Source organism: Balaenoptera acutorostrata, assembly GCF_949987535.1.
Source record: "Balaenoptera acutorostrata chromosome 6 unlocalized genomic scaffold, mBalAcu1.1 SUPER_6_unloc_2, whole genome shotgun sequence".
NCBI classification, from domain to species: domain Eukaryota; kingdom Metazoa; phylum Chordata; class Mammalia; order Artiodactyla; family Balaenopteridae; genus Balaenoptera; species Balaenoptera acutorostrata.
The window spans coordinates 122,929-148,079 of NW_026645491.1; the positions used below are offsets into that span (position 1 = coordinate 122,929).

The following is a 25,151-nucleotide window of genomic DNA, read 5'->3' on the forward strand; positions in this document are numbered from 1 at the left end:
TTAAAAAAGAAAGAAAAAAATACACTTTAACATCTAAAGAGTTTACCAACTGTATTTCCTCTTTTATGTTGTTTCAGAAATAGTCACACAGACATTTCTTAAATAATTTCATAGAAACCAAATTCCAAGTGTGTTTATGTTTCAAAGATGAATGGGTTATTTTGATGAGCTTTCAAATTTGAAAGGGCTTTATAACAAATATTTTGGGAAGAGATTGTGCACCAAGAAGATATGGAATGCGGATCTTCATTTGTACCCACACGTCAGGGTGACACAATTGGATCCCACTTATTCTTCTCCCCAAGACTTAGCTTAAAAGCACCCAAGGGTGTAGACTATTAGCATCTGTCATATTATATCTCAAAGCTCTCCAAGAAACTGAACTCATTTAAACCCACCCAAAACCCACTTACAGATGAGAAAAGAGACAGGGAAACTAACTTGCCTCTCGTCCTACAGCCAGGATGTCACCAAGACCTGTTCTTGACTCCTATTCACTCCATTTGCTTTACTTTTCTCTCTATCACACAGCAATCCAAAATGGGCTAAAAATAGCCCTGGAAGATAAAATCCTGGGAAAACAATAATTTCCAAAAGGGCCCTCGAATCTCCCTTAATTTCTAACCAACGTGACTTTCCTTTGTTCCACTGAACTGTAACAGTCTTTGTGTCCCACTCACTTACTTTTAAATTTGGGATTTTTTTTCCCTTCAAATGATGGTGTTTGGGGGTTTTTTGTGGGTTTTTTGTGTGTGTGTGTGTGTATCAAAAAATAACTTATAAATCACAAAGTGAGAGAAACGCATTTATTTGTTAGAGAATAGCTGTTTAGAGTCTTGGGAACATTATTGATATTCCTGGGCTATTGTTTCCGAATCCCTTTTCATCTGTTTCTGGACAGGCAGGGCAGACTCTTCCACGTTAAGAACAGAGGACTCTGGAGTTTTTCAGGAAGATAGAATTTCAATAAGGGTCTCCCAGTTTCTTAGCTCTATGACCTCAGGCAACGTTTTGAGCCTCAGTTTCCCCTTCTATGAAATGAGGTGGGACAAGCTGCTTCCCAGAGGTGTGGGGCAATTCCACAAGGCAGAGGTAATCAGATACCCGACCCACTTAGGGCAGAGCCCTGATTCCAGCGATGGCCAATCAGAATGGAAGCACACAACTGACGGCCAATCAGAATGGGCGCCCACAGCCAGCCTCAAACTCAGCTCTGACTAAGCGGGTCACGCAGGGCATCCAGCCTGGTGCTGATTGAATGTCTACTGACTGACTGTGGCTGAGCTTGGGCTCCCTCAGAAGCAGACCCTGAAATGAAGATGAAAGTGACAGCAGTGTATCTGGGAGGTGATCCCGGGAAGCACCTGCAGGGGAGCGGGAGGCACTGCCATCTCTCCAGGGACGGATATCAGTGAGAGGGTCACGCTGTGGACATCAGGGGCTCAGTCCTGCTGGGAACCTCTCAGTTGACTGCTTGGAGAGTCAGAAGGCTGGTTAGTGGCCCTACTCCTGCCCCTCTGGCTGAGGGCTGCTCAGCACATTCTTGCCCACTCTGCACAAGTTCCCGCAGCCACAGGCGCTGGCTGTAGGTGTCACAGATGGGCAGACATGAGCTCTGAGAGAATGTGGCATCCACAGCGTCTGCTACGACTGCTGTTACAGGTTTTGCAAAAGAGGACTCAGCATTTAGCGAGTCTCCAAGGGGACAGTGGTCACTTTCAGCAGAGGGTTAAACCTAGGACTTCGGAGGACCTGGAAGCGCCCTGCCTGGTGTGCCGCCTCTCCCTGTTCTCTGCACGGTGAGCAGGCCTGGCCTGATGCTCAAGTTCAACTCCAGGCACCGACAGCAGGCCTTCACCCCAATCAGTCACTGGGCGAGTTGCGCTCCCAAGGAAAGGAGCTCGCTACAACTGAGACAGACCCTGAAGGAGCTGACAGCTAGGGGCAACAAGCCCTTCCTTCAAGGAGTAACTGGATGGCGTGTCTGTCCAGTACGTTCTAGAATTCTGGCAGGCAGGATCTCAGCTGCCCAGGGCCACCCCCTCTGAGGGTCCTTCTTTGGAGAAAAAACCTCCTAGCACTGACATGTGGAGTGAAAGAACTGGCTCACTCCTAGGAGGCCACTAGCCCCAAACTCCCTCAGCCGGCTTCTCAGCACCTGACTCTTCAATACGGGCAGATGGATGAGGGTCACCGTCGTGGGCGGGACCAAAACAAATGGACAAATCAAACATAATCAGGTAAAGAATTATTTACACACACATTCCCGTGGTTGGATATCATCAGAAATAGAAGAGAAAATTCTGCATTTGTGAATTGAGAAGAATTATCAGAGACCCCAAAAAAACAGCCGAAATTACTTTTTTTTTAAGTTCAGTAGGTGGCATGGAAGATAAAGTTAAGGGAATATCAGGGTAAGAAGGATGGGAAAAATGGAAAATATAAGAAAATTAGAGAATCATTCTAGGAGGAACAATATCGAATTACCAAAGGTATAGAAAGAACGAACAGGAAAATAAAATGTTAAATGTTAGCAGATTCGCATTCACTTGGGTTTTTTTAAATTAAATGCTTCCGCTTCAGCCAAATATTCTAGCCGAAGCTGAATTAAAGAATATGGGGCTTAGAGTTATCTACTTCCGCCCAAAACACCAGGGAGTATCGATAATCCTAAACTTCCATAGAGAAAAAAATACAGATCTTCTATTGTGACAGACACTGTGGATGTCCCCAGATCAGAAGCCTGCAGTATGGACCCTCCTGGGGGGATAATCATATCCAGGCCAGGCATGGTCAGCCAGGGCCCCTTGGCCAGTTACTGGACAGGGTGTGTTGTGGCACAGCCCTAACCAAGGAAATGCAGGGAGACATCTACTGGGACTGTTTACTCTTACTGCTACTCTCCTTGTTACTCGGGCTGTGATGTGTGGAGCTGGTGCAGCCGTCTTATCCCAATGAGGAGCACCATTGCTGACACACAGAGGAGGGAGGAGCAGAGCTGGAATGAACCTGGAGCCTTGAAGAGCATGGGAAGGTGCCAATCCAACCTTGGGATTGCTTCCTTCTAGACCTCTCCTTAAGGGAGCAATCAGTGTACTCATGCTACTTTTAGACAGATGTTATGTTCTGGGGAGAATCAGAACCATGCACCCCAAAATATGCCACTTTGGCATAAGGATTATTTTGAGCTGAAAGCAGTTGAGAAGCAGCAGATATAGGAAAGGCTCTCTAGCCTCCCCCTATCTGCCTAAAAACAGGGCATAAGTTTCCCTTCGTGAAGCTGTACCCCTCTCCCCTACCAGGAAGGGAAGAACCACCTTTATCGCTGGAGATGGAGGTGATAAGTCTGCATTAAAAAACCTTACTAAATAATCCTTATCTTTCACTACTTTCTCCCGTATATTTACCTCCCCAGAATTTACTGCCTCTAGAAGCCTAAACCCCTCTCCTTTATCTAATTGCATCTCCACAATTTATCACTTTGTTAAAATGACATAGAAGTCCCCAGGTCTAACCACTCCTTGGGGCCTTTACTTTTTTTCTGTAGAGGTCTCCATGTACACATAAAAATTAAAATGAACATCAAATAAAATTTGTGTGTGTTTTCTCCTGTTAATCTGTCTTTTGCCAGTTTCATTTGCAAATGCAGCTACAGAAACTAAGAGGGTAGAGGAAAAGTTTTGCCTCCCCTACAGCTCCTTGCTACCCAAGGCAGCTTAATTAATACACATACAAACAATCAGAAATAATAGTAGCATGGAACTTTTCAGCAGCAATGTGAGAAGTTAAAAGAGTAAGAGATTAGTAGAGAGTGCGCATTTCCCTCTGCCCTCACCAGCACTTCCAGTGGGTACCCCATGGTTTCTCATTGTCATTTTAATTTACATTTGCTGATAGCCAGTGAGACTGAGCATTTATCCCAGACTTATTGGCCATGTAGATTTCTTCTTCTAGGAACTGTCCACTCATTTCATACACTTTGAATTCCTTGCTCTTTCCTTACTGATGTGTAAATTTCCTTTTGTCTTCTGGTACTAATCCCTTATTCTCTATGTTGAAAATAACTTCTCAGTCTGTAATTTGGGGGGATTAGGGCTTGCATTCTGGCTGTGTCATCTTTTTTTTTTTTTAAAGACTTTATTTATTTTATTTTTTTTTAGAATTTCACTTTTTTATTTATTTATTTATTTATTTATTTATTTTGGCTGTATTGGGTCTTCGTTTCTGCGCGAGGGCTTTCTCCAGTTGAGGCAAGTGGGGGCCACTCTTCATCGCGGTGCGCGGGCCTCTTACTGTTGTGGTCTCTCTTGTTGCGGAGCACAGGCTCCAGACGTGCAGGCTCAGTACTTGTGGCTCACGGGCTTAGTTGCTCCGCGGCATGTGGGATCCTCCCAGACCAGGGCTCGAACCCGTGTCCCCTGCATCGGCAGGCAGACTCTCAACCACTGCGCCACCAGGGAAGCCCAAGACTTTATTTTTTAAAGCAGTTTTAGGTTCATAACATAATTGAGAAGGTACAGAGATTTCCCATATATCCTCTACCTCCTCACATGCATAGCCTTCCCCTTATCAACATCACTCACCATAATGGCACATTTGTTACCGAGGATGAACCGACATTGACACATTATAATCACCCCCAAATCCATAGTTTACCTTAAGGTACATTCATTTTTCATTTATTTCATTTATCTTTTTCATCGAAGTATAGTTGATTTACAACATTGTGTTAATTTCTGCTGTACAGGAAAGTGACTCAGTTACACCCATATATACATTCTTTTTTATATTCTCTTCCCAGGCTATTAAATATAGTTCCCTGTGCTATACAGTAGGACCTTGTTGTTTATCCATTCTATATATAATAGTTTGCATCTACTAACCCCAAACTCCCAATCCATCCCTCCCCCACGCCCCCTCCCTCTTAGCAACCACAAGTCTGTTCTCTATGTCTGTGAGTCTGTTTCTGTTTCATAGATAGGTTCATTTGTGCCACATTTTAGATTCCACATATAAGTAATATCATATAATATTTGTCTTTCTGTTTCTGACTTACTTCACTTAATATGATAATCTCTAGTTGCATCCATGTTGCTGCAAATGACATTTTTTCATCCTTTTTTATGGCTGAGTAGTATTCCATTATAGAGAGAGAGAGAGAGAGAGAGAGAGAGAGAGAGAGAGAGTACACTCTTGATAATTGTACATTTTATGGGTTTGGATAAATGTATTATGATATATGTTCATCATGATAGTATTATACAGAATAGTTTCACTGCCCTAAAAATCTTCTAAGCTCTGCCTCTTCATCCCTTGCTCTCTCCCCCTTCAATGACAACCACTAATGTTTTTAATGTCTCCATTGTTTTGCCTTTTACAGAATGTGGTATAGTCAGAATCATCCAGTATGTAGGCATTTCTAGATTGAGTTATTTCTTCCTTTTTTTAATTGAAGTATAGTTGATTTACAATATTGTGTTAGTTTCAGGTATATAGCACAATGATTCAGTTATATATATATGTCATATATACATACACACATATATATGTATATATATATATATATATATATATATATATATATTCCCTTTCAGATTCTTTTCCCTTATAGATTGGTTGTGTCATCTTTGAGACTGAACCAACTCCTTTGTGATCTTAGGCAAATTACTCAACTTCAGCCTCCTCTTTTCTAACCAGGTGATATAACCCAACTCACAGGATTGTTTGGGGCATTAAGTGAAATAAAGTATGTCAACAGGGTAGTAGATTAATATATGGAAGTAGCTTTTGTGATTTTTAGAGCAAGAAAGAACCTTAGAAATCATTGAGTCCATTGATCATCAAATCAATGCTATTTAGACAACACTTACCAGCTACCAGGGGCAGTTTTGAGAGTTTTACACATATTAGCCTGTCTAATCCTCACAACCACGCTATTCGATAGATACTATTATTACCCCACTTTTAGTATGAGAAAACTGAGAAACAAAGAGACTAGGACACTTGCCCAAGACATCTTGGAGTGGGTAAGCATGATAAAGCTATTGATACAATTTCTGCTCTTTCATCAACTGGGAGGAGTGCTCGCAACAATTCAGTTAAGAAAAAAAAAAAGAATGTTGTTTAAACAGGAGATCATTTGAAAAGGACTGATAACCACTCCTTAGCTATTGCAAAGACATCTCAAGTTTCTAAAGAACTATTGGTTGGGACCTACACCAGGGTGCGAGGAGCCATGGACCCAGACCTGAAGTGTCAGCTACAGTCCTCCTCCCAAGCCCACAGCATCCCAGGCAGTGTTCCCTGATCATTTCCCATAAGTTTGCAAGAAATGCCTTCGGATGCTGTAAGGAGGGACCACCCACCCTCATTATACACAACTGTGCTCTTCTGGGAAAGTCTGTAGCTTCCATCAGATTCTCAAAGGGGCTTATCATCCCAAACAAGGTTAATTTACTAAACAAGCTACCAGTCTAAATCTTAAGCTCCCCCCAAAAACCTAAGAGACAGAACTTTCTTCTTTTTACTTTTACAATGAAAAGAGCTCCAGTTTCCCTGAGCTGCAGGGGCTCCTTGAGCAAGATTTACTCATGTGGATAAAGGAGAGTCAAGTGGTGGTGTAATGAGAGGGGGAAAAAAATCCATTTTTTCACACTCTTATGTTCAGTTCCTGGGATCCTGCAAATTAAACTGACAAAAAAAAAAAAAAACAGATTAAGGTGAGAAAAAGTTTATGTCATATACAAATGAGGGAGCCTCACAGAAATGAAATGAAAAAATGAGTGAAAGATTGTGGAAACAGGACAAAGGAAAGGGGGTTTATGTTTCTAGGGGCAGTAAATTGAGGGAAGATAAATATATGGGAGAAACTAACGGAAGATAAGGGTTGTTTTAGTAAGGTTTGTTGGTGGGGATCCATCTCGGTATTGACTCTGTGATAAGAATGTTCTCTGCTTAGTATGGAGAGAGCACTTTATCACTGGAAATTGATGACCTGCTTTTAGGTGAGAAGGAGGAGGCCAGAGCCCTTTCTGCACCTGCTGTTTCTCAAGTGTTTGCAGCTCAAAATAATCAATATGCCAAAGTGGCATTTTTGCGGTGGCATATTCTGATTTTTCAGTGAGGGGTGTCTCCATCACTCCCCTCCCCACCTGCCCCATCCCATCAGCCTTCTCCCAGGACAGGGTCATTCACTTTCATTAAGCAGGTAAACAGCCTGGAGATTTTTAACCAGAATGGATATTCTATGCAAACAAATGCTCTGGGGACTTGGATGAGCTCTGCTCAATGACCAGAAGTTGTGAGGCCCTGGGATTTGGGCCCCTGGGGGGACCTTCCCAGTGTCAAGGCCTCCGCTGCCCCCCCCCCCCTTTCCCTGAACCATCACGGGCACTGTTTACAGCCACTTAGTTCATTCCATCTCAACTGGAATTCAGGCTGGGCAGCTATATTCCAAATGCTTTCTTCAATGCTTTCGAGGTTTATTGCTATAGAAAGAGTTTTCTGAATTAAACCCATCTAGGTTAAAATCCATTCAAGGTTTTAGCAGAGCTTGGTGAACAAATGCTAATTCGCCTATACGGTTACACTTAGGTAAGGAAACTCGGGCTTGTTGAATTTAATCCAATACTTGGCCCACAGCACTCCAAGGTCTGGAGGGAGTTTGTTTAAGCAATCCTATTTCTCAAAGCCGAAACATAAGTAAATTAAAATTCTTTACTGTATTGGGGAAATTTGAACAGATCACATTTTCCTGGTGGTACTATTTTCAAAAGGAGAACGATGAATCCAATTGTGTGTATTTTACAAGCTAACATAATAATCTCCCTAACACCGTTCTGATGTATAAACAAACAAGTGTGGGTGCCCAAGGGGGAAACAACTGTGTATTTCAATATGAGGAGCAAAACGGAAAAGACATCCTGTCTCTTCAACAAAGGGAGATTTCTAGTTCATTTTGAGCAGGGTTTAAGGGTTACACTATAAAATCTTTTAAATAACATTTTATTATGATAGAAATAAATATATGTTCATTGTATAAAAACTTTAAATTGTTCAGGAAAGCATCAAGGGCAAAAATCACCCTTGATCCTTCCCCACAAAGGTAACAAACCAATTATTATTAATACTTGCAACGAGTAACTTGATTAGTGATAGAGTTAAGTTTAGGGGGTAGGGGAGTAACATTTAAAGAAGAAATGCTTGAAGATGGTCCACATAACACTTAAAATCAAAATAATAATAATAATAGTTATATATATATATATATTAAATATATATTAATTCCGTGGAGTAGGTATTCACCCCATTGTATAAATGAGAAATGTTTTTCTGAATGAATTTCTGCTGGCATCTTTATGAATTGTCCTATTTATAATGATACTGTTCCTGAGTGATTGGAGCAATAACCATAATTAATGATTAGCATTTAATGAGCCCTACACTTTGTCAAGCACTTATTTGATTTTTTGATTTTTTTGTCAAGCACTTATGTTGATTTTGCCTCAAAAACCAGGCAAAACCTCTCGCGAATAACAAACTTTTTATGACTAAAAATTTACTCGTTAGGTCAAGATTAATTAGCAGGATATTATACTAAGATATTAGAAAAAATCCAGTGCCTTTGGCATGGAGCACCCGTTGAAATGGTAACTAGCGTAAAACAAAGGCTACCTCTGACTTTAGAACTGTTTTGCATCAGTTACACACACCAGGAGGGAGGCACCGGATTTTGGACCCAAGGGATGACGAATGCAGCAGCCGCGTACAGAATGGAGTCTAACCCTTTGAATAAATAAATATCTGCAAGTTCATACTGGTGCAAATAAAAACTTGAATAAGTAAATAAATGGGGAAGTAGCAACAGCTCTTTCTTACAGGTGAATTCCAGTTAACAATGGTATAAGGAACGAGGGAAATAGAAAATCAACATTAGGTGGATACAGACATAATAATCGTTGTAGGCAAGATCCGCCGATGGGTGTGAAAATTAGTGAGGAAACGTTTGAGAAGAAATAGGATAGTTGCATTGTCTCAAAATATCCCCCCCCCCAATAATGACACTGCATAGTGGGGACCCCAACAGACAACCTTCCCCAGGGGACTGAGGGTGACCTCACCAAGGATCGGACAGACCCACATGAGGAACCCGGAGAGGGCACCTTGCACTAAGAAAGGTGCAACACCGCTTGGGTGGTTTTCCTGCTGAAAATGTGTAACCTCAACCTAATCATGAAAAAGCATCAGACCCAAATCAAGAGGCATTCTATAGAAATAACTGACCAGTGCTCTTCAAGACTATGTTAAGGCCATGAAGGACAAAGATGACTGAGGAACTGTCCCAGAACCGTGGAGACTAAGGAGCCATGATAACTAGATGCAAGGTGGGATCCTGGAACAAAGAAGGGACGTAGTGGAAAAACTGGTGAGACTTGAATAAGGTCTGTAATTTGTGTAGTAGCATCCTTTCAACGCTAATTTCCTGGATTTGATCACCATGGTTTGGAAGATGTTACAGGAACCTGGCTGATGGTATGCAGGAACTCTCAGCCCTATTATACAACTTCTCTGCAAGACTAAAATTATGTCAAAATAAAAAAATATAAAGAAAAGAAACAATGGCAACAGAGAGAATGGTTTCCTCCCACTTGAGCACCAAATCACGAGTCCCACGGGTGGCCGCTCTCCGTGGCTGGCGTGGATCTGTGATCAGTGATCTGGCTGAATCTCTCATGGGCAACTGGAACAGTCCCAGGAGAATCAAGGGCAAGATTTATTTAGTCTCATGAAAAATGGAAAGGTGCCAGTTATTAGTAATAAGAGAACTGGCTCTTGATCACCAAGACTGGCGTATGACTTGAACAGAAAGTCGAATTAAGGAATCTTCAAAGATATGCCAACAAATTGACTAAAATGTGTTCATAATTTAAAATGGAAGGCATGCATGATGTTCTCAAGCTTGTGTTGAGATTGCTGGGGGGCAGCAAATAATACCCCTCTTTTCTTCTCCTGAATTCTGAACTAATTGACAAATAAGACAGTCAGTGACCAGGATACCAGTTTTACAAGTGTTAAAGTGGATTGGAGAAAAGAGTTTTTCCTTTACTTTCTAAGGGCTTTTTTCTTAATATCCTCCCCCAGCCCCATCCAGTCACAGGCAGATCTGAGCCACCACAGCCCCTGAGAAGGCAGAAGAGCCCAATGACCAGATCTGGAGAGCCTGTTACCTCCAAAAGTCATGGATGATCCAGAAACCCTCGGCTTCCCCCAAACACCCATCAGAGAAATTCGCCTCTTCCCTTGTGCTGACTGGAGTGAAGGAGAAGAGATTCCTTGCTCCTGGGCTAAGCTCAGAACGCTGGGGGGAGAAAAAGGGAGGATGATTTCCCTGCAGCTTATATCTAAAAGTCTAGCAAAACTACATGAATTAAGGTTGCCAGGGGCTGGGGGAGAGGGATGAATGCAGAGTTAGTGTTTGATGGGGAGAGAGTTGCAGTTTTGCAAGATAAAAAGAGTTCTGTGGAGGGATGGTAGTAGCATAACAACGTGAATGTAGTTAATGCCACAGAACCATATACTTAAAAAATGGTTAAGATAGTAAATTTTATGTTATGTGTACTTTACCACAATTTTTAAAATTTTAAATTGAAAATGAAAAAAAAGGTATATGAATTAATAACATGGCCACAAATCAATTATGACTTTACTGTACCAGTACTATTCAAAAGCTAAATGAAATGCCATCACTATGTGTGGATTTATGCCTGCTCTGGAGAGAAGCAGAAAATGGTCTCAGAAACTTTCTTTTAATTATTCTTTCTCCAAGGACCACAGCATAGGGATGACCAGAAAAATATTTCTCTAAGCCTTTGTACTTGCTTCAGGAGTGAGTGAGTGAGAGGATGCCGTGAGTTTCCCAGTGATGAACAGGGAAGAAGCTAACATGGGGTCCTAGCAAAGATAAAGTCAGTGGAGACAGTGATTGTGGGGAAGTCATTCAGGATAGCGTTTTGTTCTACATCAAAGGCACAGATGATGGACCCTGATCAAGGTCGCATGGGGAGGTAGAGGGGGCACTGCGTCCCCTTCCCAAGACCCCATCTTGACTCCTCTGGATACAAAGTGGCTCTGAGACGGCTCCAGATGGAGACTGAACCCATGACCTCTCCACATAAAGACATCATGACACCCACTACGCCATCTGGGGCTCATAAAACCACATTCTCTATCTTTTCTTGGCTCTCAGGCTAGTCAAAAGCTGAAGGGCAATATTTGGGACGGCTCTGGTTTATTCGTGGGCTTTAATTCAGAACACATTTCCACAAAGAGAGGCAGAACAAAGCACAATAGCACTAAAGTTCAATTTACATTCTCAGTCAGTGAAACAAAATGGAAATAAAAAACAGTTGTGCAAGAGTCATTTATAACTAAACTATGGCTCCAAAAGAGCCTTTCCTATAATGTCATGGAATAAAAGACATTTTTAAACCACCAGCAAGAAAAGCTTAAGTGACCAAAAAAGGAGAGGTGAAGGCTTTCTATTAAAAAAAAAAAATTAAATGAAATTAGAGCACCCATGGCAGCGTGCAATCTCTCTCTCCGAATTTGGCAGATACAAAGTCATTTCAGTATCTCCTGATTTAAAGTGTTTTCCTCCTGGTGTTGTTGGTTTTGGTGCTGCTAGGCATTGGGAAGTCAGTGCTGTCACAGGAAATTCTGCAGGTTTCACTTCACAGTTTGGCGAGACTCCTCCAAGACCACAGCGCTTGTCTGCCATCACATCTCCATGATTTCCAGGTACAAATTTGCCATAGTGAGTTATGTCTGGCTTGTTCTGCAAAAAAAATTCACCAAGTGCTAGCAGATGGCTACAATTGCAACCACCATTGGCAGCTCCGCAGTTAAGAACCAGCACACAAAGCACGAGTGTTCTTACAGGATGGGAACCGTTCTAAGATTGCAGTGCTAAATAAAGGGACTCCCTGAGTTAAATTTCAAACTTGATCTCCCACAGCTAGTCAGCAGCAGAACCAGAAGGAGACTCTTGACTCCACGTCTTGCACATCTTCTGCAAAGCTAAGAAATGAAAGTTCTTAGAAGAACACACACAAGCCCTCACAAGACTGGTCCATAAAGCCGCTCACAGCTCCTCGGGGTGCCAAGCTATCCTCACCACCAGGCCTTCATTTGTGCCGTATTTTCTCTGAAACGTTTCTGAGTCCCCGTGCTAGTTTGTCACTGTCTGTTTAGTGTTTCTTTTACAGGACCTTTCCCACATTATATTGTAACTATCTATTTATAGGCCTGTTTCCACAGTTGTACTGTAAACTTCCTAAGGATATGGGACATCCTTCAGTCATCCTTGTCTCCAGGGATTTCAGCCCAGTGCTTGGTACGTAGTCAGGGCCTTGTGAAATGTTTATGGAATGGATTAATGCTCCATCCATACTAAATGCAGTAATTTTTCCAAGTTAGGTTTTTTTCCATTTTTGTTTTCCTTTAATTTCTGTATGGATACCTACTAAAGAAATCTACTTAGAAGATACATTTCGATAGGGTAGGAAAGAGTTGGCGGGCAAACTTGTTTGTTAGCTCCTCCAGAACCCAATTCATAAAGTCAACTCCTTTGCTTGCCCCTAAGAGAGTTTAGAATGGCTTAATACTTGGATAAACAACAAGGTCCTACTATATAACATAGGGAACTATATTCAATATCCTGTGATAAACCATAACAGAAAAGAATATGAAAAAGAATGTATATATCTATAAAACTGAGTCACTTTGCTGTACAGCAGTAGTTAACACAACACTGTAATTCAACTATACTTCAATAAAAAATTTAAAAAGAATGGCTTAATGCTCGTTTCCCAGACTCCCTTGCAGCTCAGTGTGCCATGGGAGCAGTTATGGCCAAAGATATGTCAGTGAAGGTCCCATGGGAGGCTTCCCCTTCTTCTTGCACTGAAGGTCACCGCAGCCACCTCCAAACAGGGGGCAGCAAATGTGAATCTGAAATCCATCACACCAAGGATGGAGGAGCAGGGAGACAGAAAGATCCGGGATCTCGGGGTACATCACAGAGCAGCTGAACCTACATCGGCAACTGTTATCTCCAGACTTCCTGTTCTATAAGAAAAAGAAGCCCTTCTTTTTTTGAAGCCATATTTAGCCCAAAGGTGGCCTAATGTCTTTGAACATTTTCAATTCAACAAAAAATAGTGGAGCAATTGCTCCGAGCAGAGCACTGTGCTAGTTTGAGGGGAAAGACATAGTTTGACTAAGACAAAGCATCAAGGAAGAGGCTTTTTGGAATTTATAGCAAAGCCTATTTGAGAGTACTGTCATGTTCCCAAGTCTTATAATATTTTGTTTTTTCTGCTATGACTCCCCAGTATAAGGCTATGTATGTATTTTTTCTGAACAATTATAAAATAGGTTGTAGCTTTCATGACACTTTACCCCTGAATACTTCATAAGGAATCATTTCCAGATATAATCTAATGCTCAGTCCATATTCAAATTTCCCCAATTGTCCACCCCAAACATGTCCTATAGTTCAGCCGTCCCCAACCTTTTAGGCCCCAGGGATGGGTTCCGTGGAAGACAATTTTTCCATGGACAGTGGGTGGGGTTCAGGCGGTAACGCGAGTGATGGGGAGAAGCAGATGAAGCTTCTCTCGCTTGCCAACCGCTCACCTCCTGCTGTGCAGCCTGGTTCCTAACTGTTTCCTGCTGTGGACCACTACCCGTCTGCGGCCCAGGGGTTGGGGACCTCTGCTCTAGTTGGTTTTTAGAACCACGATCCAAGCATTGCATTCTGTTTTTATCTAAACTAGCCCTCCCAACCCCTTATATCTGCATGATATTGGCTTGTTGGAGAGACCAGGCCAGTTGTCATGAAAAGTGGCTCACTTTAAGGATTTTTTCAGATTGTTTCCTGTCGGTGTTATTTTATTTTATTTTTTTACTTTTTTTTTTTGGCTGCATTGGGTCTTCATTGCTGCGCGCAGGCTTTCTCTAGTTGTGCGTAACTTCTATTTTGTTACAGACCAATGAGGCACATCCCTTGGCTTATACCTGATTGCGGCCACAGTAATTGAATTATGTTCACTTCACATCTCTCCTTGGTGCCCTTACTGGGTTCCACTTCCCATTTTGTACACTTTGTCTTTGGTATGTTCCCTTTGAACATACCATCTACTTGATCTATTGATGATGTGTTCGTTTTTTGTCTGCTTCCCAGCCCGAGGGCAGAGATCCTCCTTCCCTTTGTTGATGTATCCCCCAGGCTCCTGGAAGGGCATCTGAAGCATAGTGGGTGTTCAGGACATGCCTGCTGAGTGAAGATGTCAGCTTCCTCCACTGGACTCTGCCCCTTCTCCCCTCTCTGCATTCTCATGCGGGAGGGTAAAGCACAGTGCTTATTCTCAAATACATACAAAGGCCTAAAGTTACAGAATAAAAATGTACATCGTAGTCCCAGAATTTTCAAATCAGACAGTATGCTCGATATCAATATTTGGGTCCTAATAAAATCTCATATGTAATTCACTAAGGATTAGATTCTTTTCTAACATTTTATGAGTTACTCCAAAGGGGAAAGAAATATCTCTTCAAACTTTCATTTAACACAGAGTGTCTTCTTAGGGGTTGTGGATTTCTGGGCGCTGGGGAGGGCCTTTGGTTACTTGCAGACATTCGGGGTAGGTGGCCTCAGTGGGGCAGATGCGGGGCAGCGGGGGGGGGGGGGGGGGGCTTGGCTGCTCAGAGCGGTCCCAACCAGCTCGTCAAACATGTTGCAGAAAAAGGCACGTTCAGTAAATGTGGGAGCTGACAGTCGGTCCTTCTCTCCCTCAATTCCACCCGGTAGTGCACAACAGACACTGTAAGGGGTGCAGAGGAACCTTTCCAGTGAGGTCAGAGGAAGCAGAATCTAAGACTGGGTGGGGGGCCTGGGTCCACCCCTTCCACCTTCCCACCTCCACCTGGTGGGCTTAAAGACCTGAGCACGCTGGTGGAAGCAGCTGGAATGAGAATTTGTATCGCCAGCTGTCAAAGGGAACAAGTTTGTCTGGAGACTTGGCTAAATTGGTATTGTAGGAACCCAGGTTCATGTTTGGTAAGAAGAAAAAAAATTAAATGAGGCCGTTAAACATGTGAAATGATCCTCTGAGATTTTTGAGTGACATTAATACTGGAAGTGAGGTGGAGGGGTGGAGGGGTGGAGGGGGAGGAATAATATTTGGAAGGCTATAAATCTCGGGTTAGTTGTTCAGATAGTCCTGTGCTCAGAGGCAGAGAGGGATCTGTGGGTTGATTGAACCGTTATTTTTACAAGCTGGCCTTTGCTTTAATAGGAATTTATACTGGATGAGTTTGGTATTTAAAGAAAGAATGGACTCAGAGAAAATAGGCTCATGTACAAATCCGGAGCACATCATGTTACACAGTTTGGCTGAGGAATTTTGGTTGCCTGAGAAATCAGCTGTTTAAAAGCAAGGGATCTTGTGTAAAAATCCTAATTATGTTAGTAGCTATAAGGAACACTTACTGAGTGGAGAAACTGACTTAAATGTGCTAATTTTTCCAGGATTTTTTACTTTTCAAAAATTAGGAACTGAGGGCAAGAGATGCACCATTAATTTATTTGAGACAGTTTCATAATTAAGCAAGTACACTTAAGGAACATATTAAACTACTACTTTGGGAATAATTTTAGAATAACAGCAAAGTTGCAAAAATAGTACAGACTGTTCCTTGTACCCAGTTTACCCTAATGTTTCCATTTTATCTCCTCACTTAAGAGTGTAAGTTATACTCCTTAAATTTTTTATGGTTTCCTTAGAGTTTACAATATGCATTTTTAAAATAATCTAATCCCACCTTGAAATAACACTACACCACTTGATGGGTGCAGGAACTTTATAACATAGTATTCCCAATTCTTTTCTCCCATCCTTGTGACGTGGCTGTCATTAATTTCACTTATCCATGTGCCATAATTCCTTAACACATTGTTACTATTGTCCCTTAAAACAGTTATATGTTATCCTTTAGGCCACCAGGGCTGATAAAAGTTATTTTTTAGATTGATTAAGAAGCAGAAAACTCAAGGATTTCATTTTACCAGCATTCATTTCTCCTTGGAAGTTCCTCCTTTATGTAGATATAATTTTCTGATCTTTGTCAGTTGCTCTGTTTTTAATGTTTGTGGTAACATAGGTGCCAAAGGCTTCAAATTCCTCTAATGTCCTTGTTTTTGTCTCTCCTCTTTTTTTTTTTTTTTTTTTAATACTTATTTATTTGGCTGAGCCGGGTTTTAGTTGCGGCATTCAGGATCCGGTTCCCTGACCAGGGATCAAACCTGGGCCGCCTGAATTGGGAGCACAGAGTCTTAACCACTGGACCACCAGGGAAGTCCCTTGTCTCTCATCTTGATTTGGGGGTTTCCCTAAGTACTGTTGCTCAGCTTGAGTCTGTGTCTTGCAGTTCTCTTGGCTGTGATCTACTCTTAACTATCCTGGAGGCCTGCGGGTGTGATGGTGAACTGTGCGGGAGGGAAAACATTCTATAATCTTGCAGTAAATCCCAGTCTCTAGTGGGACTCTGTTTGAGGGTGTGGCCTTCACAACTGTTTCTGACTCTCCCCAAGGATATGGCTCTTTCTCCTGCCCCTACGCCTTCCCTTGGCTGCAGCATTTCCTTGAAGCCCTATCCCCTGCTGACATGTTCCCCCAACACACCGCATCACATGAGAAAGGAAGGATGTAGAAGGCTGAATTGGGGGAGAATTTATTTCCTCTAGCTGGGATAAGATTTCAGAATTGCACTCTGGCCAAGTCCTTTCTCTGGAGAGTAAGATTCTGCTACATAGAAAGCTCCATTGCCACCCCTTCGTCCCCACCCCCTCCAGAGCCACCAGGGCACCTCTCTCCATCCTCACCATGAGAGCCTGCAGGGGTTCCTGAAGGTAATGCCCTCCAAGAGTCTGGCTCCCAGGATTTTCTCCCTCTCAACTAGTCATCCTTGGCTTCCAGCAGTTTGTCAAAATTACCTTTTAAGTCATCCTGCTAGTCTATGGCTCCTGCTGCAAGTAAGCAGATCTTGGCTCCTATATCTCTCTGGATGTGCCTGTCTCTCCAAATTTTGGGGTGACAATTAGCCTTGCAACTTTAGTTCTTTGATGAGTCTATGAAAACTTGCTGATTTCCAGTTTTTCCAGATTTTCCTTATCGTAAGGATAGGAGTGATGACTTCTGGAAACTGCTTCTCTTAATGTTAACATCTTATATAACCATAGTACAGTTGTTAATACTAAGAAATTAACATTGGTACTACACTATTAAGTAAACTGCAGACTTCATTCTACTTTCACCAAGTCTTTCCATTAATGTCCTTTGTCTGTTCAGGATCCAAATAAGAACATGTTGCATTTAGTTATCTATCTGCCTAGTCATCCTCAATCTGTGAGAGCTTCTCAGTCTTTTCTTGATTTTCATGACTTTTTCAAGTTTGAATATCTCTCATTTTGCTTTTTTCTGATATTTTCTCATGATTAGACTTGGGTTACGGGTTTGGGGGAAGCATAGTACAGAGGTGAATGCTTTTCTTATGCATCATATCAGAGGGTACATGATTTCAAGATGACTTATAATTGAGGATGTTATCAGGACCACTAGACTTAGGTGGTACCTGCCAGGTTTATTCACTGTAAAGTTATTCTTTTTCTCTCTCAAATCTCTGTTAGCTAGAAACCCACCACTAAACCCAATACATGATCAAAATAAAACTCCACTTCTTGGAGGCAGGAATATCTAAATATCTTTATATATTATTTGTAATTTTTCTGTAATTTATTTTTCTGGTCAATGATTTATTTATATAAGTATGGACTCATGGACATTTATTTTATTCTTTGGTTTATAATCCGGTATTTGGTTGTTTGTTTTGTTGCTCAATTTGTTAAAATTGTCTAGTTTAATCTCTGGGCTTATAATTCATTCAGTCTGTGTCTGTTTTAAGTAAATGAATGTCAAGTTGCTGTTTCTCCCTGCAGGTGCCTGTCACTCTCTAGAGTTCCTGTTGGTTGCTTGTCCTGCAACCTCAGTTTTAGGAAGGGTTTGAAAAAAGTCATTAATTTCCAACAACACTCTTTCCAGCTCTCTACATCTCTGAAGTCAATTGTAAAATGTTGATATCTGCCTTTCCTGCCTATCAGGAACACCTTTCCATTTATTCAGAAAAATGTTTCAGAAAAATACCTGGTAAAACATGATCTAAGAACTCACATGAAAATAATGGATGTATAATTACAATATAATTTTTGACTCATTGGTTCTATGTGCTTTGAAGTCTTTTCATCCAGGCTGGTGACATTAAAGAAAATAAAAACGGAGAGATTATTTCTTAGTTTCATTTCCATTCTCTCTCTTTGCATCACTTCCACTTGTCCCTCACCTGATGGAACCTATTACACACATGAGGACCACGACTCTTGGCTTGTTTTACACCCACCTTATCAATCATGCTGTTTTGCCTTACAGCAATATGCTCACTCCCTGCTTTGTCCACAGTGGAGAACATAGTAAATTATCTAAAACAGAAAGCTCACATGACTCCCATAAAGCACAGAAAACAAGCAGGGGGAATGTTCATGTGACACCCCCATCAAGCAGCCCTCGCAGAGAGGTATAACAGTAAATATCAATGGCGATAAAAAGTGAAGGCTTTTCAAATGGCCACACCTCCCAGGATCTTAGAAAGAGATGCAACGTGCATCTAGGACTCGAAGAGGTTTAAAGGTCAAAACAGGTCAGAGAGAGTAGACCTAAAACCATCTTATAGATTTGAGCAATTACCTGAGGGAAAAACCCATTTCCTAATATACCTGACAGATGCTGAGGAAGTAGTAGGGAAATGTACCATCTTGTATGATAAAACACAATAAAAACGTATTCTGACAGGAGACCAATGACATTTAAATTGTAAAAAGCTGTTTTCATCTTTCTCTCCAGACAACATTAATTAGAAAGAGATCCATACCTATGGCGGGTATTATCCAAATGAACTGGATAATCCGCAGACCACTTGATTTAATTAAAAAAAAAAAAACTTTTGATTGTTGAGGGCTCAAATTATTTGTCAAAAAACAGAAAACTTAATTTTCTCAATTGAATATTATCACAACATTAAAGGATGACTCCAGAAACACTAAAATTGGAAAGGGAAGCAAAAAGTGTACTGCATATTAATGGCCTTCCTATTGTATCTTCAGCTTCTGCTGAAATAAGTAATGATTCAATAGGAGAGAAAGGGAATCTTTCTGAAATTCACCTTAATAACTGAGCAGCAGGCACTTCCTATACTTATGGCTTCTTTTATTACAGAGATAAAAATCATCACATAGGTCAGGGAAATAATCCAATATGATACTGCTTAATTTTTTAGGGGAGGGGTCTTTATTTAACACGAGGGTTCCTCTCTACTATACACACTATCCTAGTTGGATTAGGTTTTCTGGAAGAGTTTTCTTATTGATTTACATTCTAAACACATGCCCTAAAGGTTTCATAAGAAATATACATGTAAGCCTAGAAAAGTACTGAGCAGGATTAGGTTTTAGAGTTTGTTAAATACAAGAAACAACATTAGGATTGTCAAGAATATGATGCAATAGAAAAATAAGTCATTTAACATACTGGGTTACACCAAATTCTTTTTCTGCATCTACTAAGGTGATCATTGGACTTTCCTCCTTTATCCTATAAATATGATGTGTAATAATGATTGATTTTTTTGAATGTGAAAACAACCTTGTCTTCATGAAATAAACTCTCTTTAATGGTTTTTGTGTCCATTCCCATTTCCCCAAGATTTTTCACTTCTTAATTTCTGGCAGTGCTAGATTTCTCTCATCCTCTTTCATTCCTTCCACCTTGCTGGAATTTACATGTGTCGCAATCCAGACATTAGCATTGTGTGTCATAGCAGAGAATGCTGAGACCAAAGAAACAGGCAAACTGGAAGACTATGGTGGAGGTCGTGGCATAGCTGTTAATAAGACCAGGAACCTTTCATTTCAGGAAGAACCACAATCTCCCTCATAAACATAGATGCATAATTCATAAACAGATCATAAGCAAAATATAGCACAGTGAAGATAAGATCTGTGATACTAAAGTCAACACATACATTGTCTTCAGATCCAATGACAATTCATATTATCTGCGGTGCATAAATGAGCAAAGGTAGTGGGCTATTTCCCCAAACTGGTACTTTACTATAAGGATGAAGGCTAAAAAATTCTATTTGGTGGCATAATAATAAATACATGATGGTTCCTATTAGTTTTCTTTTATTTCCTCCTTAGTCCCATGCTGCTATGTTAGGCATATTTTAGTGCCCAATATCTACTTATTGGCTTATTGGAAGGCCATCTTCACTATACAAGGACAATCAGGTCACAGTTGGCTTGAGCTGTGTGGTATAAAAATACAGGACTAAGAGTCAAGGGACTGTGTGATAGGCCTATTTCTGCCACAAACTAGACATATGATCTTGGGCAAGTCACCCGGCTCAAACCCTACCTAGGCCTTGCATGCAAGAGGGACGCCTGGGCCCACAGAATCTCAGGGTTTCTCCATGTTGCTTGAATCTGCCCAAAACTGTCCCTGCTCTCCAGAAATTTGCTATCTAGGAGAAAAGTCAGACATATCCATAGATGATTCCGCTATCAAGCAAATGCTAAGTGGTTTGACAGAAGTAGGATGATACATGTGGAGAAATGTACTTTGCAGGATTCTCTAAACTTCTCTTAAAGGAAGTTTTTAAAGAACTACACTTTGAATCATGCTTACGATGTTACAGTACTGTTGTAAAAGTGTAGAAAGAAGGAAAACCTTGATCAAAACAGCAAAGTAGGGTTGAAATGCATATCATCAGAAGTTTCAGTGAAAAGTGATACACTGGGAATTTCATAGTAAGAACACCTTGACAAACTGCACAGTTATGGTCTGACATTGCTAAGAGCAATTCTATTTTCAGACATGCTTGTGATGCTCTTTTTTTGTGTTAGATCCCACAGATATACATTATTTATGTCACACATAAACTATTAAACTATTAAATGGTCAGTATTTTAAATGGAACCATACCTGACGCTTCACAAGTGTTATGTGTTTTTAAATACGAAGTAAATAAAATAACTCACAGTATACCCACTATCTTACTTGACATTCTTCTATATTTTTCTTAATTTGTTCCTACATCATTTGATGATAAGAGGCAATAAAGTAGCAGACTTGAATTTCAGTCCCAGCTCCAGAAAGAGACCTTTGTTTGACTTGTTAAGTATAAAGTTGTCTTATCTCTTGAGGAAGACATTAAACATGATTTTGGTGACTACTAAGAGAGTTAACTATACAACAAATTATTCTGTGATCAAAATATGCATAAATTGGAAATAAATATACTAGCTTAGGGTAATAAGAACAACTTATACAAGACCTCTTTTGGTATAACCAAGATTATCTTTTTATCAGGTAAAAAATCATCTTTCCATAATCTGTAAGTGTTTGTATGTGTAACTGTCTAATACCTACAAAGGTGAATATCTAAGCACTCATGTGTACAAAAGGGTTCAGAGAATCAATAATTTGTACTCAGGAAATGATGCCCAAGACCCCCTCCTCGGGTTCCATTAATTGGCCAAAGTGGCTCACAGAATTCAGGGAAATACTTATATTTACCAGTTTATCGAAGGATATGAGAAAAGCTATAGATGAACATTCAGATGAAGAGATACATAGGATGATATCTGAGAAGGTCGCAAACTCAGGGGCTTCTGTCCCCGCAGTGTTGGGGTGTGTCACCCTCCCAGAATGTGGATGTATTCACCCACCTGGAAACTCTCCAAATCCTGTGCTTTAGGGATTTTTACGGAAACTTCCTCATGTAGGCATGTGATCAGTCATTAACTCCCTTTTTAGCCCTTCTCCCTTCTCAAGAGAATAGTGGGGTGGGGCTAAAAAGGTCAAGCCTGCATCATGGCTTGGTCTTTCTGGTGACCAGCCCTCACCCAGGAGCCATCCAGGAGCCCACCCAGAGTCACCTCACGAGAGCAAAATGAAACCAAGCCCAAGCTCACTCTGCTCGCTGCACGACAGACCAGTACATCAGGAGACGAGGTGTTGGGGTAAGGAATAATGACTTTGTTCAGAAAGCCAGCAGATTGAGAAGATGGTAGACTAGTGTCTCAAAGAACCATCTTCCTCCAGTCTGAATTCAGGCTCCTTTTAAACAGAGGAAGGGGAGGGGGAGGGGCCCACTGCAAAGCCAACCAGTGGCTGAGTGGGACTGCTGATGGTTGCTCGCTCATAGCCACGTGCCTGCCCCATCCCTATCACAAAAAGACACTTTTATATAAAATAGATAACTAATAACGACCTACTGTATAGCACAGGGAACTCTACTCGATACTCTGTAATGACCTATATGGGAAAAGAATCTAAAAAAGAGTGTGTATATGTCTATGTATAACTGATTCACCTTACTGTACAGCAGAAGCTAATACAACATTGCAAATCAACTATAACCCAATAAAAATTAATTTAAAAAAAAAAGACACTCCTATCACCCAGGAAATCACAAGAGCTTCAGGAGCTCTGTGCCAGGCACTGGTGGCAGAGACCAATATATATTTTCCATTATCTCACAGAATCATATTGGAAGGTGATTCTTTGCATGCCCAAGCCTGATTTTCTAGGTCAAGATGAGACTCACATTTCAGTCATAAGTCCCCCTGCAAATGAAGCAGAAATCAGGACCCACCATGATCTCCATTGATTCTAGTTGTCTAAATTAGGGACCTCCATGCTCCTCAGGTGCCCTAGTTGTTCACACTGAGGACTGTCATGCCCCAGTGACAATATCATAAAGGGTGAAGAGACTGTAATAAAAGCAACAGTAGATGCTAGAGACATGTTCTTGAACATGTACATTCATGACAGTATAGCCAAATAAATATTTCACATATTAAGAAAAATTAACCAGCTAGTGATTAAAAAGTACAATCCCTAAGTGAATACCCAATTCCACCTGCCAAAAGGGATGTCCAATGATGTCATAGGGGATTTCCTATAAGACTCAAAGTGCCCTCTCTATAAGGTACAGGCAAGACTCGAAGCTCCAGGGTCTGGAGAGGGTAGGGTAGGAGGGGGAAGGCAAGGTGTATTATGAAAAAGAGAATATGTGTAGAACACACTAGGGATATCAGAAAAGGCTACTGTAGATGACTTTAACCCAGGCCTTGGTCCTCCAGTCCCAGTGTCTACTCTAAAGATGAGAACCTAAGCTCACCTAACCCATTTCTGACTTCTGGGTGTTCCACACATGTTTCTAAACTCTGGAGAATGGAGACTGTCTATTTTGGGCAGAGTGAGAAGAAATGTGGTCAAGACAATATACAAAAGATTTAGAGAAAATGAGGACATGCTTAATTTTTGGATTTGAATATACTGCATTCGTCTGTCAAAATTGTGTGTGTGTGTGTGTGTGTACAGTCTTTGTGAAGCTTTTCTAACTTCAGAAGTATATAATGTTACTAACACAAAACATATCATTTAGAGGTTAAATTACTTATCTTTTTGTTATACTTGGTTTTGTAAATTTGAAATAATCATCATTAGTTTGAATTTTTGTGTTAATTATTCTGAGTGAAGTCGGCAAAGGTGGATGGAAACTATAACAAATTAAATATTCAAAATTAAATAAGTATAAAAAAAGTTCTATTTCTGGGTTGATGAAAGTAAAAAACTTATTATATGGGAAAAGTGGTGTTCATATTTGCAACAATGTGGATGAATCTAGAGGACATCATGCTAAGTGAAAGCCAGACAGAGAAAGGCAAATACTGCCTATTATCAATTATATACAGAATCCACACAGAAAAAAGTCAAACTCATAGAAACAGAGGAGTGTTTGCCAAGGGCTAGGGTTGGGGGAAATAAGGAGAGGGTGGCAACAGGGTACAAACTTTGTATGAGATGAAAGTCTTAGGATCTAATGTACAACATGGTGACCAGAGTTGATAATACTGTATTGTATAACTGAAATTTGCTGAGAAAGTATTGATACAACTTAAATGTAAATATGCGAGATGAAAAAACGATGGAATTGTGAACAAAGGAGATTCTGAGAGTTAAAATCGTTGGGAAACAGCCAAAATCCTGGGAGAATTTCAGAGTTTCAAAGGCTATGAAAATGGTGGGTTCAAGCCGAGATCCCAAAGAGATCTGAGGAACCAGGAAAAATGTGATTTCCAGGTGGAATGGATAGAAAATTGACTAAGGTCTAGAAGACCCATGAGGGTGGAGGGATAGAGCTGTGGGGCGGATGGTGGGGAGGGGCCGTGGTCCAGCCTCCTCCTCTATTACTCCCTCCCCCACCCTCAGGAGCCCTTTGTGACCAGACCACAGCTCTATGATGTAGGCCTAGGACATCAGTCCCCAAGTACACATCCTGTGCTCAGTTGCCTGAAGCCAGCAATGTGATTCAGATGATGGAGAATCCTCTCTTTTCTCTGAAAAGCACTTTTGATACTTGGCTGTACTCCAGTCGCACTTCCTGGGCGAGTGCCACCATCCTTGGCTTTCTGTGTGGACTGGGGCTCTATTTCCTGTTAGTCTCCTACCTCCAGAATAATCTATCTTCACCACCTCCTAGGAAACATGGAAACATCACGAAGGTAAGGAACCCTTGGGCCAGACCCACAAGCACATGCTTCTCCCTTCTTTTCTATTATTATTTCCACTTTTCTGAATCACCTACAGAGACTCCTGAAATGGGAAAGAATTGTTGATTTCCAGTTTTTCCAGATTTTCCTTATCGTAAGGATAGGAGTGATGACTTCTGGAAACTGCTTCTCTTAATGTTAACATCTTATATAACCATAGTACAGTTGTTAATACTAAGAAATTAACATTGGTACTACACTATTAAGTAAACTGCAGACTTCATTCTACTTTCACCAAGTCTTTCCATTAATGTCCTTTGTCTGATCCGGATCCAAATAAGAACATGTTGCATTTAGTTATCTATCTGCCTAGTCATCCTCAATCTGTGAGAGCTTCTCAGTCTTTTCTTGACTTTCATGA

General features: G+C 40.9%; 1 protein-coding gene across 12 annotated transcripts in view; it reads right to left on the bottom strand.

Annotated features, from left to right (window-relative positions):
- LOC130706597 (dihydropyrimidinase-like) overlaps positions 1-25,151 on the bottom strand; it is a 115,039-nt gene that overhangs the window by 16,053 nt on the left and 73,835 nt on the right. For 3 of the 12 annotated variants that reach the window (XR_009006790.1, XM_057539249.1, XM_057539252.1), the window contains one exon: positions 11,271-11,833. The exons of 5 other annotated variants lie outside the window; for them this stretch is intronic. Coding sequence is in view for 1 of the 7 variants with exons in the window: in XM_057539249.1 (XP_057395232.1) it covers positions 11,555-11,833 (279 nt within the window). In the remaining 6 variants the exon portion in view is untranslated. Of the gene's footprint in view, positions 1-2; positions 938-11,270; positions 11,834-18,513; positions 20,050-24,381; positions 24,717-25,151 lie in introns of those variants that run through there. 4 more of the 12 variants (XR_009006796.1, XR_009006797.1, XR_009006793.1 and 1 more) reach the window with 4 other exon arrangements.